Here is a 20,101-nt window from a genome sequence, read left to right as displayed (position 1 = left end):
TTTAAAATATGTGAACACATATCGTGACTTATAACATTTAGAGGGATCTTCCTAAATAATAAGCCGCCCTGCTGTCGCCAGGCTTGTGCCCATTACTTAATTAATTAAGATCGCATAACACTGAAATTTTATTCTAATCTCTTTAAATTTTTGATGAATTTTGTAAACAACTCTTATAAGACTCTTTTTCTGCCTATAACGAGCGTCTTCATAGTTATTTTAAAATATTCAGCGACAAGCTATGTAGATTCACGCTTTTGCAATGGTAAGCATTTCAAGAACAGATCATACTGGAAATTATACTTAAATGGTCTTAGAATCTTAAACTGCTTATATACTTATGTGCATTTTTTATGCGCTATAAACGGAAGAATGAATTCAGTATACCGTTGTCCTAAGATGGTAGTGGATCTAAAATTTCACATAATCACATATATCCCCCTTAATATGTTACATGATCCATATGTTAATGATTTTAAGCTAAATTTAATTAATAATTATTTTCTAGATAAGCATTGAATGGCCAAGTTTGACCCTACAGGGATTATAAGAATATATTTTTTTTCTCGGTTATAATGTTTCTCACTTAGACACTAACAGCATATGCGCAATAGCGGTTAATGTAGAAAACGGGCAATACTTACATTTTTGATGTTGTTTATACAAATAAAAGAAATACTTCTCGTTGGTTCGTGGTTACAAGAGAAACGAAATTGTGTATAAAATAAATGATGATGCGGCGGTATGAAAGCAAGAAATAAATGCAATATCACGTTTACGGCTGTGAATGTCGTGAAGATGTGGCAGCTTCGTTGCTTTTTTTTCTTTTTCTTCTTTTTTTTTTCCTTTTTTCTTTCCTTTTTTTTATTATTATTATTGTTGTGGAAGAATGCAGTTGCGATGGAGAATGTGCAAAAGGTTTCTACTTGACTGCCATTTGCAGATACAGATGTCGATAGCAATAAACTGGTTTTTGTGTATCATTTTTTTTTTTATTTATTTATTTTTATTTTTTTTTTGAAAATACAGAAAAATATTTCTTTTTGATCGGTTTTACGCGAATTATTGAAGTTTCAATTTTTCACAAAATTTTTTTTTTTTTTTTTTTTTTTGTTTTAAGTTTTTTTTTTTTTTCTTTCTAAAGATTTTCTTTATCTTCGAATTTAATTTTTTCTTATTATCTTTTGTATTTGTATTTACTTATGCAAAGCAGACAACGCGATTTTGCTTTAAAGGCCAATAACACAGACGTCAAGTACAAAACTATAACACTAGCTGCAATTGTTGTGACTAATATTATTATTGTTGTTGTTGTTGTTGTTGTTGTTATTATTATTGTGCAAAGGTGTAATGGTCATTGATGGTCTATGATGGTTACAAAAGCTGCATATTAATTATCTAGTTTCTTGATATTTTTTCTTGATAATTCGATTAAAAAAAAATGCTGCTGGCATTTTAATGAATTTCTTTTAAACTGGAAAAGAAAAAAAATAAGGATAATTGAAAAACCATTACACAACTGTGCATACCAATCACCAAGAACAACAAATTAATTTATATATGTAATTAAATACTTCTTTAACTTGCAATGATGTTCATCTATTAAAATATCAAGTGTTTCTAATGCGGACATAATATACAATACAATTTTTGATCAGAGTGTACTTGACTAATGGAATCTCAGTGATCGTCTTAAACGAGGGACTTAAAATCTTGCTGCTTTCTTTAGAACGAGAGGTTCTAAACACTTTTCGTTTCTAGCATCACCTAGCTTGGCTCTATAACTAGCTAATCTCTTTCTCTACATCTTATTATCTGCCTGTTTCCATGCCTTCGAGCTTCGAATCCTTTACTATTATAATTTTTTGTAGTACTAAGAACTTTATTATTATCGATCAATATTCATAGAACTCAATAGCGCCAACACTAATAATTTTCACTTCGAAATATTCTCGAGAGAACCATGAGTGAGGTTAAATTCACTCTCTTTGCTTTAAGTTTTCAAAAGGCAGCGAAAAAAGCCATAAAAAGCAAAAAAAAATTTCATTTTAAGATTTCTTAATGTTTCTTGTACAATATGTCCGCCTGTTGCATGTTCGTTCAGTTAGGACATCTCCTTTCTTATCAATGTTGTCAAAAGAAGTTAGCTTAGTCAGTCAAAAAAGTTCATAAAGTCGTTCACAACTAACACACAGGGCTGGAAGTTAAGAGCGCTTAGATATGTAAGCATGAAAGTCTTTAGAAGTAATATGACGTGAGTTGTTCTTAGATTTATATATAATTGCGATTATTTCCACTTGCGTTACAGTTACACTCTCACTGCCAAAATTCTGACTAGAAACTGAAAAGTTGTTCTACAAAGACAAAATAAGCTTTAATTTCACGCTTTTCACTCTAAAACAGGAGGACCAGTTTTTTTTTTTTTATATACCAATCACCGAAAAATGAGGATTAGGTTGATTTTGGCAAAACGCTTGGACCAGCCAGATGGAAACTTCATAGGCCTCATAAACTACATACATTCTCAAACAGCAGCAAATTCCAAGCCAATTTAAGCACATCCGTCTGCCTGTCCGCCTATCTTTGTAGTGTCTGCGGTAAACATTCCCCTAGTCGCCAAAACGAAACTATCGACTTTAAATTTGACGCCAACATTGAAGGCACGTTTACGCTGATTGTTATTGAAATTGGACCAAATAAGTCAACGGTAAAACCTAACATGAGACCACCTCCGTTTTCTAAAGAAAAAATATAATTTTTTCCCGTCATTTCTAAACCACAACAGACACAACGACAAAAATTTGCATTTATATGCTACGAATGGTTCTGCAGTACCTATACAAAAATGAAAATCGTCGTTCACAGCTACTTGATATCATAGATTATTGAAATTTCATTCTTTCATAAAAAACTTATGCAGCTCGTTTGTAGCTCGTTTGCAAAACCACACACTTTGGTAATTAAATCCGAATCGTTCTGCACAGTCCGTCCGTCCGCCTCTGTTAATCGCCATGTTAAAGGTGCTCACAGTTGCAAACAACGGTATATCTTCTTCAATTGGGCAAAAACTTTGAAAGTCATTGCATGCAAGTTGAAGTAGCTCCAGTCGGTAAAAGGAAACGCACGGCTTTCCGGGTTTTTTTGCTCATTACAAATAAACTACAACACACACACGAAAAATAAATAGAAAAAATTAGCCACGCCCACCCAATATTATGGAGTAGGACAATTTGGTTCGTTCTATTTTTTAGTCTTTTCTAGGATAACCTTGATGATTATCAAAGATTCGATTGTAATGGAATATAATCGCTTTTCAAATGAACGCTCCGTGGACATTTGGATAGTTCAAGTTCGGTATGCATTATTTAAATATTTTTTTTATTATTACTGGAGTGATGGTGATAGAGTTGTACTTATGACAGCAGCATGTTGGCTCTTAAATGGAGATAGAAGACTATCTATTCTTTCATATATTATATTATATATTACGTAAGCGATCCATTTTAAAGAAATCACAAAAACAAAAAAAAAAAATTCAAAAAACATTGGATAGCAACAAAATTGCTGCTAAGCATACTATAGTTTCCTTCTTGGTTTAGCTTTTAATTAACATTTTTTTGCTATTTTAGTTTAACGGTTTTTTTTTAGCAATTTTTTTTAAGAAATTTCTTCATGACTATATCCACCCAACAATCAAACTCAATTTATTGTCATTCATTCTCTACCGGTTGTTATGTTACCTCTTTACTGAAAACAGCTCAGACGAGGTTATTGATGTTGTCGTTACCGTCTATATAACTTTCAATAGATTACTTAATACACCCACATAAATTTTTTGATATATATATATATACACGAACACATGCACACATGTTAGAGTTTATGTTTATAAATCCATATAAATGTGACATACATGCAAAAGCAATTTTTTGTTTATTCATTAAACTTAATATTCAACATATACACATGCGTACTCAGTAGAAAAACAAACCAAAAAAAAAAAAAAAAACACAATATCACCAAAGTTGTTAATAGAAACAAACCCAATAATAATATGCTTTAATGAATTTAAACTGAAAAAATGTTTGCTTTTTGGGCGCAGGCCAAATATAAAAAATATTTTACAAACTAATGATCTTGAATATATCAACCAGAAGTGAGGGTGTTTTAAACAATTTATGAAAGCCTAGGAGTATAGGCATTCAATTGAAATAAAGCGCTCTATAAGCATTTACCTTAAATTAAAAAATAAACATTGTAGGGCCACGCTTTATACAATTATTTATATATGAACTTTTCACAATGAGACATTATATGGGAAGTAATCTAATCCATACCTAGGCCAAATCGCATTTCCATAACAAAATTTTTCAAAGCATCTCGAAAACTGTGACCTCCAGCTTGAACACAAGAATGTAGGCGGACGGACGGACAGACACGCAGATAAGCCTAGGTCGATTTGGAAAGTAACTCTGAGTTGGTAGATATAATCGATCGGTGTAACCACAACAAACTCAGCTCAAGACAATCACTAGTAATTTTGCGTGGGCCCGGCCGATTTTTTCCATTCGTTCACGTAAAGAATAGAGTTTTTCGTAAAGTGTTTGTCGAAAATTTGAGCCTTCTCTCTTTTATAGTTTGTAAGTAGTGAGCAAAATTTAGATTCCGTTTAGAAAATCGGAGCTGCGTTAACTTTACGCTACACTGCGGTCTTGTGCTTTGACCAATTTGACCCATTTTTAATACTAAAGTGTTTCTGGCATATTTGAAATCGTAAGCTTGATTTTCACGGGTAGCAGAATGTTGACAACAGACATCGCACAGGAGGACAGACAGCCAAGTGGGCAGACGGACATGCTTTATTCGCTTCAGGATTTGATACTGATCAAGAATCTATATACTCATTGAAGTGGATCTCTGAAGGTTCCTTTTTGGCGTTGCAAACATTTTGACAAAATTAATATACCCCTCATCATGTCAAAGAAATCCTGTTGTAACCCCTATCAATCAAAACTAGCCTTCACCGTTATCTACAGGTCATAATATAATGTTTGCCATCGCAAAATAACAGAGAATGATATTAATCTTATGATGTCACTTTGTCACTTTGACGCTCTGCCACTTAATTTCAAACTTTGTTTTTTCACTTTAATTTTTATGTCATTTTTGCTTTGTTGTCTTTTTCCAAGTTTGTATTAAGTTTAATTTTTGGTTGTTCTTTCGAAGTTTTATAACATTTTGGAAATAATTTTTTTTTTTTTAATTTTATTTTAGCAAAATATTTGTAATAAGGAAAAATCAGTTCAAACTGTGAATAAAAAAAATTACTTTTGAAAAATATATCGCTTTTAAGAAATTGTAAAACTTTTTCAAGGAAAATCGAAAAGAGAAAGATTTATGGGCTTCTGAGAGAATCTTGGATGGATACCCACACCATCTGTAAAAACTCCTTTTGAATTACGGCAGTGTCGACTCATATATCGATTAAAGCTCTTACTCCTTGAACAGCAAAATGGCTCCAGATATGTATGAATTTATGGTAGATGTTAGAGAAATGTCTATAATTTTCGATTTTTTTCAAAAGAACTAAATGGAAGCGTTTACAATATAATTTAGATTGTTGTCACCTTAAGCTCGTACAATGCCCTAACGAATTTGGCAAGACTCCGATTGGTTGTTGGAAACACTATAGAAATATTTCTATTTCGCCCTCCTGTCTTCATTTTTCTCATTAGAGAGCATTCCAAACTGTAGTTATCACGCCATAATACCACTCTATATATAGTCTATATATACTGTAACTAAGAACTTACAGTCTCGTCTTCCTTCTCGTTAGTTCAAATGACATAGAATGGCAAAGATTTTTTAATAGTCTGACACCTGAGTAGGAAAGCGAAAGTGCTGCTTTACTTTATTTACTTTTTCTAAGTACAGGAAAGTTAAAATACTTTGTTTTTGTACCCACCAACATGAAAAGAGTTACACTATCAATCTTCGGAAGAACCGAATAAATCCTATTCTTTCACGATTTCCTTTTGCGTCCGTTACTTGCCCAATAACTACATCAATGCGTCTACTAAATTAAAAAATAATTCGATATAATTCGAAAATAATTTGATATAAAAAATAATTGTTTTCTAATGAACGCTCGGTAGGGAAGTGGTTTTTGTTTTTTGCTGTTATGAATAATAAGAATTTTCTTCATTTTATAATTTTTAATATATTTCTGCTTTTATTTAGCAGTAAAAATATTATATAGTGACAGTCTTTTCTGCTTCTCCTCCTTTGTTGTACTGTTTGTCGTGTTGTGGTTGCGGTTACTGAATTTGGTTTTTCTTTATTCAAGCACTGAATTTAACTTGACAATCGCTGTTATTGCTCGCCTATACTAAAGCTTTAAGGACGTTTCATGTTTGCGGTTATGAAGCTTGATACCTTTGATTATCGCCTATAATTGCGGACTTGCATTTAAATAAAGTACCATCAGTATTGGTTATGCCAATGGCAGGGGGCTTTGTATTATAATTGCTTAGATTTGGGGACTGCACAAGAGACTGCCGCTGATCGAATACCTACTCACTTAGGGTAGCGGCGAGATGCAATTGCCGTAAATTCTTATCTTCTGCTTCATAATATTTTAATCTTAACTAGGGTTTCCAGACGTTACTGTTCGTTCTTTTTTTGAAAAAGTATTTGCAGCAATTGTTAACATTTCTACGAGAATTCCTTATGATCTCCTTAAATATTAAACAACTTTCATATCTTGTCGTCTTATCGGGCTACTATTAGAAGCACACGAATAGACCCCAATTCGGTGTAGAAGATCAAATGTTCCTTCTTTCTTCATACTCCTCCATCTAAAAGCTTACACTTATCTTTAGGCAGATGATCTCCTTTTGCCCAGCCTCTGCTTCTTCTTGTCTGGCTTTTTACCAAAAGAGAGCTTAAATGTCCGAAAGCGGCACTAAAAAGGAAGAATTTATTCAAGGCGAAAAATTTACGGAAAATGAGTAAAATATTATCCAAAGAACAAAAGTTCTTCCTTCCCTCATAGATAAAATAAGTCTGCCACCCAAAAAAAAAAAAAGATGAAAAAAGGCAAACTTGCAAGCTGATCGCCTTGTCATGTGCCGCACATGCCACAATAATTTGAAACATTCAATTTATCATCTGCTCCCTCTTATTGACGCATCAGAGTAACATTCATATTTTTTTGCTTTCAATTTTTCTTAAAATAAACAACCAAGATTAAACATTGGTTTGTCCCCCCTATTTGCATCATCATCATCATTATCATCATCATATCACAATTCTACTTTAAATTGACGTTCGTTTTTCATAAAATTTGTTACGCTATAACTATTGGCAGAAAGTGAATAAGGAAAACAAACAGCTGTTATTACAGCTGCAAATAATAACAATAACAGCAGTCAACTTTGATGTCATACAACACCTGCCGACATAAAACCTTATTGCAACATAGAAGCACATATCCGTAAACATGTCTTTTTAAATCAAAAAATATCAGGAATTTATCATTTAATTTGCTTATAGTAAAGTAATTGTTACTTTTTGGCCTTATGGAAAACACAGCTTTTCCATATATAGCTTTTGACGTCAACAAGAACATTTACAATATTTTCGGTATATCGAAGTTTCAAGTCTCACACTCATTGCTCGCATCTACGCATGTGTAGCCGACTAGGCAAAGGATGGTAAGTAACAACTCAATGGTCGCAAATTGAAATACAGGCGAGCATATGATCTAAGTTATTCCCACGGCCTATAAACCCATACTTTAAACAACGCTTGGATTTTTCAGAAACACGGTATAATTTTCCCAGTAAAGTTTTCGCTACTAAGAAGGGCACTGTACCCTATATTGCATATGCATTAGAAAGGCGCGGAAAATCCTTTTTTTTACCAAGCATAGTAGTAGTAGGGAAGAGCTTGAAAACATCTACAGTAATAATCATAAAAACAACTTTTGTTATAAACTCGAAAGAAATCTATAACTGGATTAGTCCTCTAAGTTTTTTCTGCATACTTTTAGTTTGTCCGCATAAGGACTTTTCTTTCATTAAAAAAAAAGAAAAAAAAATTTTCATTCTTAAAAAAAAATAAAACGTTATGCTTAAAGGCAAATTGTTCAAATAGAAATCTCTTACCAAACTCGTCACATAGAGCTAAACCATCGTATAAAACGTTCGTTAAGACTTAAGTGAACTTGAAATTTATAAATTATCCGATCATTTTGCATTTAATTAGGGTCCGATACTTTTTGATCAGAACTCGTGCCTTCATATGTAAATGGAGAACAGTGAACACAAACGTACCGGAACAAACATTAACACAAAACACTTGAAAACATTTTTTAAAAAGGCAATAAAATTTGTATATGACTTGTTAAGCCTTTTAAATAGACTTGGATGCACTATGGATATTACATTCGATGCGAAGATTAACGATAAACGCATCTTACATACTAGTAATAGCCGTGGCAATGAAAGCAGTGAAGTTATTTCGAATTCTTAGAAAGAGTCGGCCCTTTGCCAAATGATTCAGGCACTAATGTAGATACTAATGCATATCTTACGCGGTATGAATTCTTCGCTCAAATAATCTCAACTTGCTATTCGGGACCATTCAGCAAAGATTTAAGAGTTATTTTAATTAAAAAATGCAATTATCGATTATTAAAAAATCGAAATTTAAGAAGAAGAAAACACTAAAAATTGCAGGCCGTGAGAAACGATTTCTTTTTTTTTTTTTTTTTGATTGAAATGATGAAAGCGCCTTAAACCAGCACGCGACTCTTTTTGTATGAACTTCAACTAAAGTAATTAAATGCACTTGCAGCGAAAAAGGAGGAAATTTGAAAAGTTTACACCCACTTATATAATATATAGACAATTTTATATTTGCCCTTTGGCTGAATAGACAAAGAAACACGACTAACGACCCACTGGTATTGGGTTCAAATCTCAAGTGCGCTGAAGTTTCAATAAACGTGATAGCCTTAGAATGATGAGAGCTCTTTAAGACTTCAGCCTATGACTGAGTTAAATAATAAAATATTTTTGCATGTACATGTACAAAAAAAAAAATTTGAAATCATCACAAATAATCATTGAATATTATTTTAATAACAAAGAACCTCCTAAATACGTTAAATACTCAAATGTATCAAAAAGATTTCGATGCTAACAATTAATGCACTCTTAGTAAAAACTAAATGCATTTAATTGCATGAAGCAGTAACGAAAACAGCAATGACAACAGCAACAACGGCAACAACATCAACAATAAACAGACAAAAAAATAAATGTTTGGTAATTAAAATCGAGAAAAAGGAAATGACGGAATTTTTTCTCTTCTCTATTAAACCGCAATAAATAAAACACCTGTCGTCGTAAAAACCTTGACGCTAAGCTTAAACGAAAAAAAAAAAAAAAATTCTTTTTTATTTTTTTAACGTATATGTAATACACAATGCTGCATAAATTGCAGAAAAAAAAAAAAAAAAATACAATTTACCAATTTTTTCATATTTATTTTCGGACATGTTTTTATGGAATTATTATTTTCTCATAGAATGAAACAAAAAATCAACCATCGAAACATTTTTCATATCTCTATTATTAGTTAATAATTAATTTTCTTAAATATATATATCTTCAATTTTTCGACATGATTTTGAACTCCCTCCGAAAACGCGTTAAAAAACGTTGTAACAAACCGACCGACGTTTTATCAAACAACAAAAATTATAGAATCTATAAGAATTTATTTATTGTATATTAAGTTTTGTATACATTTACGTATATCATTTCGTACAAGTTGTCGCGACACACCACACACCACATCTTTACTGTTCAAAATTCAAGAAAACACTAACAACAATTGCATATAATGAAAGAAATCTCCTCTCAGAGCAAGCAAAACAATAATGCCAAAGTAGAAAAATCGTGATGCTTAAGCAAATACGAATAACTTAAACCGCCAAACAACCTATCCAGCCAAAGCAACAATGTTTTTTGAGTTTTTAAGCAATCGGAAACGAAATCTCTTGATATAACATGCATATGCAAACGTTGCATGAAGTTTGCTGTGTTCATATATATAAATATATCTTTCATTTATTTTATAATTTGAAACGTATGGTAAGGAAACATTGTTTTTTTTTTTTTTAAATTTTTGATAACTTTGCGATTGTATTGTCTTTTATCAACTGCCAATTCAAGAAGATTTTCAAAAACTGTTTAATTAATTGTCATTTGTATCCGACTCAATTCGCAAGCTTCTGAGAGTATAGATGCACAACATTATGCGAGCGTAAACTAAAACGAAATCGTCGGAGATAAGATGGTTGCAAGTTCAAGATACAAGATGCAGCAACAACACTCCAGTACAACATCAAACCTTAACAGAACTCTGTTACAGTTGGCCAACCTTTTCTAAGCCAGAATTGATCACCTAACACAATAATAAATTATTTTCATTCCAAATCGTATAAAAATTTAATTCTGCTCACATATCGTTCTTCTCCTCTCTCTCTCTCTCTCTGAAACAAATTACAACAAAAACAAAAGGTGAGAAAAAATTAAACAGCGCTTGTCACGCTACAGTTCCTACTTCAGCAATACAATAACAATAAAAATGTTTTGAGTAAAATTCTTAAACAACAGCTTTTTAAACCATTAAAGGCTTAATTATAGAACTTCCTCAGCCAGTCGTCACGTAACGCTGTTGTTGAATTAAACAAAAAAAAATATTACTTAATGACGAATCTGTATTTTCGGTAATACAATTTTCTAGGTTCAGCCCAAAGTCCTTTCAATTTGATAAATATTTTCCGAATTTATTTATTATTAACTTACAACAACTTATGTTGAAGCGTCCGCAAACACTTCATTAAACGTAAACGTATTTCAAACCTTGATATATATATATATTAATCGATATCAAGAATAAATATTTTATATGTTTGCATATATGTAAGTATTTACAAGACCCAGGCTTATGTACCAAGATTTTATGATTTAAAATATCATTGGCAAGATAAGATTCTTTGTGTGTTACATGCTCATAAGGACGTCTATGATTTCGGATACGAGTTCTAGGCTGCAACATAGAAGGATGGGCGATTAGTTAACCTTCATTTTCAAAAAGTAAACATTTTATATTAGGCAGTTGACACAAAGGCGTTGAATCCATTATCATTTTATAGAAATAGGAATAAGTCATATCTAGGGCTACTATAGCCACGGGTTTGTCACGTTCAAGGGAATGCAATGCATTCGATTTGCCCTCAAAAATTACTTGCAAAGTCGCTACTCGTATTTCTATGCTGCGAATTTGTCGTAGTTTCTCATCAACATTTTTTATCAAATAGATAACATTTTGTTGATTGCTATTGTTGGAGGAATAAGTGTTGGATGGTATTTGCAGGCATATGCTTTAAATAAACTCAATTTTATAGATAATTTCCAAAGCAGGTTAAATTTTATTAAAACGTACTTGTGTGCCAACTTGATGAAAACTAGCGTTTTTTATACATAAAATTATAATTTTAATTCATATGATATACACACTTTTGCTGTCAGATCACCGGCTTTTAATGTGAATTTTTGCACATTGTACGACGACAATTTGATAAGAGATATTTTCAACTCCTTTTGACTTAATTTTAATCTTCAGTAAAAAAATATGAAATGTCATGAATGTATATCAATATATATTGTTATGAAATTCGCTTTTTACAAGATACAGTCCGTATCACTAGATCCTGAGTATTTTGATCAAGAGAAATGCACTTCAAAGTTCTTTTATTTTACTACTTTGTCTCTCACAACAGTAGGAATATTTATTTACGATATATTTTGGCCGTACTCTCAACTTCTAACTTCTTGCCAGACTAACTCTACTTTTCACAAATATTCGATTTATATACAATTTTACAAGAATGTTACTATACCTAAATTTTTGGCTATGGTCTAATCCCAGCTTGGTTTTTCCTCTAATCGTTTCCATCGGCCTGCACCTGCATGGCGAGCCTGCGAATATGCACTTAGCTTTTACCTGTTTGCTTTTCCACTAATCGTTTTCATTGGCCTGCAGCTGCATGAGGCGCCTGCGAATGCTCATTTGGTTTTCTCTTCTTTAGGGAATTTATTCTTAGGAAAATTACTTAGCTGACATTTAACTGAATTTGGGATTTTCGTAACAATATAATAACATAACTTTTGCAGTAATACCAAGACCAACCGAAAATATAAAACATATCATATATCATCATCGATCATCGATCATATGTAACTTTGTATATCACTGCGAATTACATAAATAAATCTATATTAGGTAAAAAGAACTTTTACAACCGCATTAACCCTATTTTAGATTAAGTCAGATGTATTTATTATGGGTAATTTTTTATATTAATGCGAATTTCATAAGTAAATATTTCATAAGGAAAAAAATCTTTTAGAAAACTTTAGGAAACGAATTAAACCCGTAAAATCGTATGCGAAGTTAGACATAGTTTTTACTATTCCGTAATCAAAATGTGCTCAAATTTTATGCTAAATCTTCTCTTAATTTTATGAGCAACCATTATCGATGTCTAGTATTAAGATTATAAATTGAAAATCACACTAATTGACGATCAGATAATACTTTCTGCAACGAGTGCCTTATTGAAATACGAATTGACTAAAGTAACCTTTATGAGCAGCATAAGAGAAACTGAGAGAAGATATCTTAACAGATGTATTTTAATTCTTACAGGAGCACAAAAGTTCATGTTGATGGTTTTATATAATTGTTGCAGGTGTTGAGGAAATGTTGCTTGCTTAGAAACATGTGGTAATAGAGCAATTTGCTTAGCTATTTATTTAGGCACATGTTGCTAGGAGGAAATATGGTAATGAGAGAGCAATTTGCTTAGCTATTTACTATCATTGTAAAAAGGAATTTCCAGACATTTTACATAAACATAAGTCAAAGTTTTTTTTTAAATGTAATGAAAATATGATGTACACTTTCCAATTGGTGTAACAATTTATACACTCACTAATCAAACTTTAAATTTGATCAAACGTTTTAACGACTAACATATATTTAGACAGAAAAACTAATAAATGTTCCTCTTACACTGATTCGTTCGGTAAAGTTTCAGGCAAATTAAGAGTAGAAACGTTTAATTTTTATTGATATAATTATCATAGCAAATAATATAGCATGCCCTCTATCCGCTACATTTTTAGAATAATATTTCCCGAAATCACTTTAGTTCTTTTTTAATATTCAATGCAACTCATATCTAAAACATATTTATATTTGTATCTTCAGTTACTGCATGTTATGAAAACATTTTCCTCAATTATTACTTCAAGCGTTCAAAATTTTGTTGAAATTTCAAAACGTTTACTTAAATTGACATGTTTTTTCAGACCATATAAAATTTCTGCAGCAACAACAATGTCATTTTTTTTTTTAAATTCCTCGTTTTACGTCATATGACGTAACGAACCATGTAACGGCCTGAAACTGTTCTAAGCTATTTTACACACCGACAGTCAAGCATGCGTAACTATGAGTGAAACAAAACAAGAACAACAACTGAGAGAACAGCACAGCACCCAAATGCGGCATCAAGTTAACACGTAACCCAAATATGGCAACGAACAAAATACTGTTTCATTCATTAATCAAGCATTTTAACAATGAATAACAACACGACCGTACGAGGTGAGTAAGTTAATAGGTAAATAACTTATGTGAAGAATCTTTTCCTCTTATGGCGGCTATTTACACTCCCACTCTTCAATCGATTTTTATTATTTTCTTAAAAATTATGACAATTCATTCATCATAACAATCGTGTCCCATTTTCTTCATTCATTCATTCTTCATTACTATCCATAAACATTCGCTTAAGTGATTTGCATTTTTTTTTTTTTTTTTTTTTTTTTGATTTTCCTTATTAAGTGCGCTATTTTCCGCAATTCTCCGTGATAGTTATGTTCAAATTGTGGCATTATAAGATACAAAAGAATTGATGTTTTTATTATATGTAATGGAGCAAAATTCAATCCCACTGGCAGCGTAGAGTGATAAATGGTCGCGATTGGCCAAAGATTAATTTCATATATTGGGGATATTGTATTACGATTATGGTCTCAACCGGTCAACCCACACAACATCTCTTTTTGTGGGTAACTGTCACTTTGTGTATGGAATGCTTTCTTTTCTTGTTTGGCTAGATAGCGGAAAATATGTTAAGCATTTTGAAGAAAAGATATGACTTTTTTTCTAAGCGAAATTAAGTTCTTTTTTTAATGATAATAATAAAAGGGGAACACAATTGTGTGCTTTATACAGTGCCTTCCTTGCCTTAGTTAATTGCACTCGCATAAATATTTGTCATAAACGGTCATAGGAAAAAATCTCGCATTTGTGCCAAATAAAATTAAAACAAAATTGTTGTCGCGGAAGCTAAAAATATTTAAACCTATTTAAATTAAATAAAAAAAAAAAAAAAAAAAAAAGAATGAAATCAAAATGAAAAAAAAAATTGGATTAAAAATCAAAAAGTATATATGCGTACGTACGCGTATACGTGTATTTGGATTAAACTAAATATAAAATTGTCTAGACAGGGGCGTCTAGGTCGACTGACTAATGCTCACTTTTTGGGCAAAGTAATTGTTACAATTTGTAGAAATTCTTACTTTTCACGCAAACTTTTTGTATTCTAGTGACGTGAATTCAATCGTTGAATTTCAAAACACACATACGAACAAACATACTTAAACAATATCTTAACTATTTAATTAATTAATAAAGAATAAAAAAAAAAAAAAATAATAATAGAAAACAAAAAAAGTCCTTAACCGTATTACGCGAGTATTGATTGAAACCGAATATGATGGCATGTTCAGTTTAAAGTTTCGCTCTAGCAGTCATTAAATTCAACGTTTTTTCATGCAATAAATTTCCGGCAGCAAATATGTTTTTTGGATCCAATTGATACTTGGTTGCCTTATATAACTCAACGCCAGTATCGGTAACAGTCATCCCATACCATGGACTACGTATTTTCCCCACTCCATGATGATGAGATATTGAACCGCCTAACGATAAGATTTCGTTTCTGGCAATCGCTTCGATTATCTCGTATGTTTCGACAGGATTTACACAATTCGTGCTAAGAAAAGCGAAATAGAAATAAACACATGCGCCGGCATCATAAGTTTGAGTTACACGACACGATGCTAGAAAATAGTTAATGTTACGCTTCTGACATTCCTGAAAAATTAAAAGAAAAAAACACAATTAATTTTCTTCTTCTATGCGGGAAGCGCAAGTTCGATTTTACCATTTCTAGTCGTCTTTTAACATTGCAACATAAAGTATAACAACGATCCCAGGGTACCGAGGTTTCAAACGATTCTGCCATTACATCATACTGTAAGCCCAAATCCTATCACAGAGATTTCAATATCAACAACACTTAGGCTTTTTTTGATTTTGTTTTTCATGTTTTTTTTTCTACTTACTCTGATGTAGGCTATAACGAATGTTAAGATATATCCTCTTTGGCCGTTTTTATCGCCCACGGAAAATCCTTTAAACTTTTTCGCTATATCGAGTATTACAGCTTCTTGGCGATCGACATCTTTCTGCTCGCCTTCAAATAGCAATGTGACCGCACATAAACGTGTTAAATCCATGCCCTTGACTGTTGTCAGGTATGCTTTTTTGCAGTAATCCAAAAATTCTCCCAACCATTCCTTTTTCGCCTTTAAAGTTTGTCCCATTATGAACTGTTCATTGTCCATAAGACGTACAGAAGCAGGTTGACAGCGTCTACGTGCTACCTCACGCATAAACTTAACACCAGACTCGAAATCGGGAAATAATAAAGACCCGTAACGTTTGATAGGTGGTAATGGCCTTACTTTTAAGACTACTTCTGTGACCACACCCAAAGTACCCTCCGAGCCCATGACTATATGATTAAAATCGGGTCCGCAAGATATACGAGGAGCATTGCATTGCCTCTCCAATACCCCGGAAGGTGCAACGAATTTCACACTAACTACCAAATCCTCTATGTTGCCGTAAGTATTTTTCTTCATGCCCGAAGCTCGTGTTGCGATCCAACCGCCTAATGTAGAAAACTCATAGCTATCCGGTTCGTGACCCAATGTTAAGCCCTCACTATTTAAAATCTTTTCTAAATCTTGCCCTACTATGCCAGCTTCAAAACATGCCGTTAAATTCTCTTTACTCAGCCATAACATGCGATTCATTTGACTTGTATCCAAGACGCAAATCATTCTTATCTCATCTTGAGGACAGGTAATAGATCCTGAAACTGAAGTGCCACCGCCATATGGTAAAACAACGACATTATGCTTATGAGCCAGCGTCACCAATTTCTTTACTTCATCATGATTGCAAGGCCATGTAACAATGTCCGGTATCCTCTTGAACATATTATGACGCAAATAGTAAATGTCATGTAGTGCTTGGCCATGACAACGAATTAATCTATCCAATCCATCTTGAGAGTACAAAATATTTGCCGTCTTAAGTTCTTCTACGAATTGTGAATTATCGGTAGGTTTAGGGAACGTTTGCGGTAACGAAGCCTTCGGTGGCAGTTTGCTAAAGTTTATGTTAAGTTTCTCTCTTACCCAGTCCGTAAAATATGGTAAGCTACAGTCGTCGAGGGGATATCTAAAAACAGACAATTTTAAATATTAATGCAAATTAAGAAAAGCATAAGCCGTTAAACTCAGATAATAAAAATTCGACAGAAACTTTTCTTTCCAAAAGTCGAGAAATTACCGGAAGTGACTACGAAAGCAAATAATTTTGTAAAGTTTATATGATCTCCTATAAAACAAGCTAAAGCTTAAAGTAATCGTTGAAGCACTTTCCATTGATGATTCTCGGAATCAGTTCGAATGCATTTTTCATTCGTTCATTCGTTCATCCCTTACATCGTTTAACTCTTGTGAAGTTGAAGGAAAAAATTTAATTTTTGAAGAAGCGGAAATCGTTACATTTGGCGGAGACACCAGAAATTTACTCACATTAGATTTTGTAATTAAGGTAGACTGCAAGGGTCCTCTCGCAATATTATTTAGACTTTGCCAACATTATTTCATTGACCAACGGTCAAAACGAGCTAAGTCCAAAGACTGTTAGAATCCAAAAGAGAATGAAACCAAATCAACCCGAGCGTCTCAACGATACCTTATGGAAGGTATGGAAAATCTATTAATTTGTAAAAAAAGTCTGATTTTTTGGCTGTGACACTTATCACTTCCTATCCCCTTGGCTGACATTACTCTCCCCCGGGTTCGAGTCTTTTACCCTTTGTCTGAGCCTCGCTTATATTCGAAGTGTCACTCCAACTCCACGTAACGTATATTTTTTGACTTGTCACTACTTTATATAATCGAAGTGCCCGTCCGTAACATTCAGTATAGTTACTATAGATTTTTTAACATTTTCAACGATTCCGTAGATGACATTCCACTAGAAGCATGGAGCCTAAAGCGATTTCTTGATTTGATATTCCATGCATAAGACAAATGAATAAAATGTTATATAATTTAAGTAAATTTATAAATGGCTTTGATGTAAACTTGATTGTTCGCGCGAGAGACTTTGAATAGGTAAAAACCGCGTAGGCGACTAACAAGTCAATATTCGCTCGTCCAAACCTCAGTTCATTTTCGGTCATGACTGATGAGAAAGTTCAGTCGATAAAAGCACAACACTTACCGATTGGGCAAACAAACTCACTAGACCGCGGCCCACTCCCTATCTTTCCTTTTCCTCTTTCTTGCCGTGACAAATAGGACTAATTGGTCCTTAAAAACAAATTACTTTCTATTCATGGACAGACTTCCCAACAAAATTTCCGCAAAATCACTCGAAATAGCTCGTCCATTGCAGGCTTCATTAAAAACCTTACAACTTGCAATTACAAAGGACCAAAGAAAGGTTTCTAAATCCGGCTATAATGTTTAATCAATTAATTGGTTTTGTTACTTACTTTTCTCCACGAAAACACAAAACTTCATCTTTAACATAAAACTCCGAATCTTTATAGCCCCAGCCGAACCATTTAAGAACTTCTTGCCTAAAATCAAGGTGTAAATATTTTAGCGTACATATCGTTTTTATTTTGTCACAAATACATATTAAAAATTAACGAAATATTTACCTTTTCACTGGAAGGACACTCTTAACATCCCTAAACAAACGCTGATCCAAAGATGTCATATCACTATTTTCTCTATCTAGCGGTCTGGGAGCAGCTGAATTTGACAGATTTAAATTTTTTTCTTCTGCAGCCATCGTTACAATTTTATTACATTATTTTTTTTTATTTTTTTTTTGAAAATATCTTCCGCTTGCAGAGAAATCTATAAAATATGTTTTATGTTTTTTGTTGCGGCCACAAATGAACGAAACGGTAAATGTAAAAAATCGATAAAAAAAAAAAATCGTTAACAGTCGGCCACGCGGCAAATTTGAGAATTAAACTTTTATTTGAAAACTTACTTTGTTTACTTTAGAATTATTTATTATTATTATTTCAAATTTTTTTATTCTTAATTTTTTGCCATATTTAGCGTTATATGATGTTTCTGATACAAATTGTCAATAAGAACTGCTTCTGACATAAAAATCATAGGGGTTTGTTTCTTTTTCACAATTTTTCACACCACACGCGCACTGCATTCTTTCGTTGGGGAGAATGCGAAAGCGTTTCATTCTGAAATAACTTTCGTTTCTAATGCAAGCGCTGAGTATAAAGAGACTATTCTGCTCTTTACCCTTCTGAACAATGCATTTTATAATGCATATATATACATAATATAATATATGCCGCTGACATTTAACCCTCAAAAATGAAATAGAGTCCAACTTTTAATAAAAAATTTTTATTTTGCAAAATATGAAAAATAGATTTATGTAAATGAGCAAATGCATAATTTCTCAGAAAAGGCCCTTATATATATACATATATATTTGATGAGTTGAAGAATAATCAAATAATGATTTTATAAATTTTCATTATATTTTTATACGCTACACCTATTTATGGTACAAAGGTATATTAACTCTCTGTGAAAAGAGCTTAACACACACACATCGTTACTGTCAAACTAGCTAGCTTTGCTTTATCCCGTTACTCACAAGTGTCGTACGCCGGCTAAATGAGTAGACAAAAAGGTGAGGTCGGTCTAAGCTTGTCTGTCCATCTTGCTTTTAACCCATTGTTTGCAATTTTCTAGATTTTTTCATGAAATTTGACTCAAAGACGATTGCTACTAGAAATTATTTGGATCGGAAAACTTTTTCGCGTTATGCGAATTATTGGAGAGTAGAATTCATTTTATTTTACGATCCTTTCACAATAATGATAATGAACTGGTTACAGAAGAATAAATATCACGCATTTTTTTCATTAATTTTGTCTGCATATATACATATTTATATATGTATATATATATAAAGCTTTCTAATGTAATTTATGTGTTCTTAGGAATTGAACACCTTCGCCATATTTAGAAGAACATCCAGCGCTCTGTGGATTTGACGAAAAAACCATGTTACTGATTGCAAGATTGGACTCCAATTGAATATTTGCACGTATAGCACTATCAGCACCAATTTTGAGGTATTGGAAATTTTCGGTATTCGAAAGAAACGATGTTATCACGTTCGAAGGAGTCTAGGAGGGAAGAATAATGTTAGCTCTGCGAACGACCACGACCAGAAACTACACTCAATTGCCAATTGATATATTAAAATAATGCCGACTTCTATGAGAGATTCATATTCATAGTCAGTGCAATAGTTGACGAGGCAAAGAAGACTGAAAGTCATAACATAAAATAATGTAAAAAATATCATCATTTCGTTCATTTACTTTTCATAAATAATACCAACATCATTATTGGGCCGAATATATTTTTCTTTTAGACTATATTTCTTAGCGCTTTTTATTCAGTCTTTTTTTCAATTTTCAAATATATGTTATTTACTTTACCAATAAAGCTATTTACTG

At 32.4% G+C, this 20,101-nt stretch overlaps 2 protein-coding genes across 2 annotated transcripts in view; both read right to left on the bottom strand.

The window, feature by feature from the left end:
• The window catches only part of LOC119636241 (KN motif and ankyrin repeat domain-containing protein 1), a 65,775-nt gene extending 64,700 nt beyond the window's left edge, over positions 1 to 1,075 (bottom strand). Inside the window, exon 1 of the mRNA XM_038031512.1 lies at positions 645 to 1,075. Coding sequence (XP_037887440.1) covers positions 645 to 646 — 2 coding nt within the window. The 5' untranslated portion in view covers positions 647 to 1,075. The remainder of the gene's footprint in view (positions 1 to 644) is intronic.
• Positions 1,076 to 14,579: 13,504 nt separating this feature from the next.
• Positions 14,580 to 18,446, bottom strand: LOC119636633 (alkyldihydroxyacetonephosphate synthase). Its single transcript, XM_038032118.1, has 5 exons — positions 18,248 to 18,446; positions 18,077 to 18,163; positions 15,561 to 16,746; positions 15,380 to 15,484; positions 14,580 to 15,309 (listed from the first exon to the last, which is right to left on the bottom strand). Exons 1-5 carry the CDS (start codon positions 18,379 to 18,381, stop codon positions 14,944 to 14,946), a joined length of 1,878 nt encoding a protein of 625 aa, XP_037888046.1. The 5' UTR covers positions 18,382 to 18,446; the 3' UTR covers positions 14,580 to 14,943.
• Between the last annotated feature and the right edge of the window lie 1,655 nt (positions 18,447 to 20,101).

The sequence above is a fragment of the Glossina fuscipes genome, unplaced genomic scaffold, assembly GCF_014805625.2.
Source record: "Glossina fuscipes isolate IAEA_lab_2018 unplaced genomic scaffold, Yale_Gfus_2 28, whole genome shotgun sequence".
Taxonomy (NCBI): Eukaryota; Metazoa; Arthropoda; class Insecta; order Diptera; family Glossinidae; genus Glossina; species Glossina fuscipes.
This window is presented reverse-complemented; position numbering and strand designations above follow the sequence as displayed.

Coding starts and splice junctions, on each gene's coding strand:
- LOC119636633 (XM_038032118.1), bottom strand. CDS start 18,381: ATGGCTGCAGAAGAAAAAAATTTAAATCTGTCAAATTCAGCTGCTCCC. Junction 16,747..18,076: donor TTGTGTTTTCGTGGAGAAAA/GTAAGTAACAAA, acceptor GTCTGTTTTTAG/ATATCCCCTCGACGACTGTA. Junction 15,310..15,379: donor TTAAAAGACGACTAGAAATG/GTAAAATCGAAC, acceptor TTAATTTTTCAG/GAATGTCAGAAGCGTAACAT.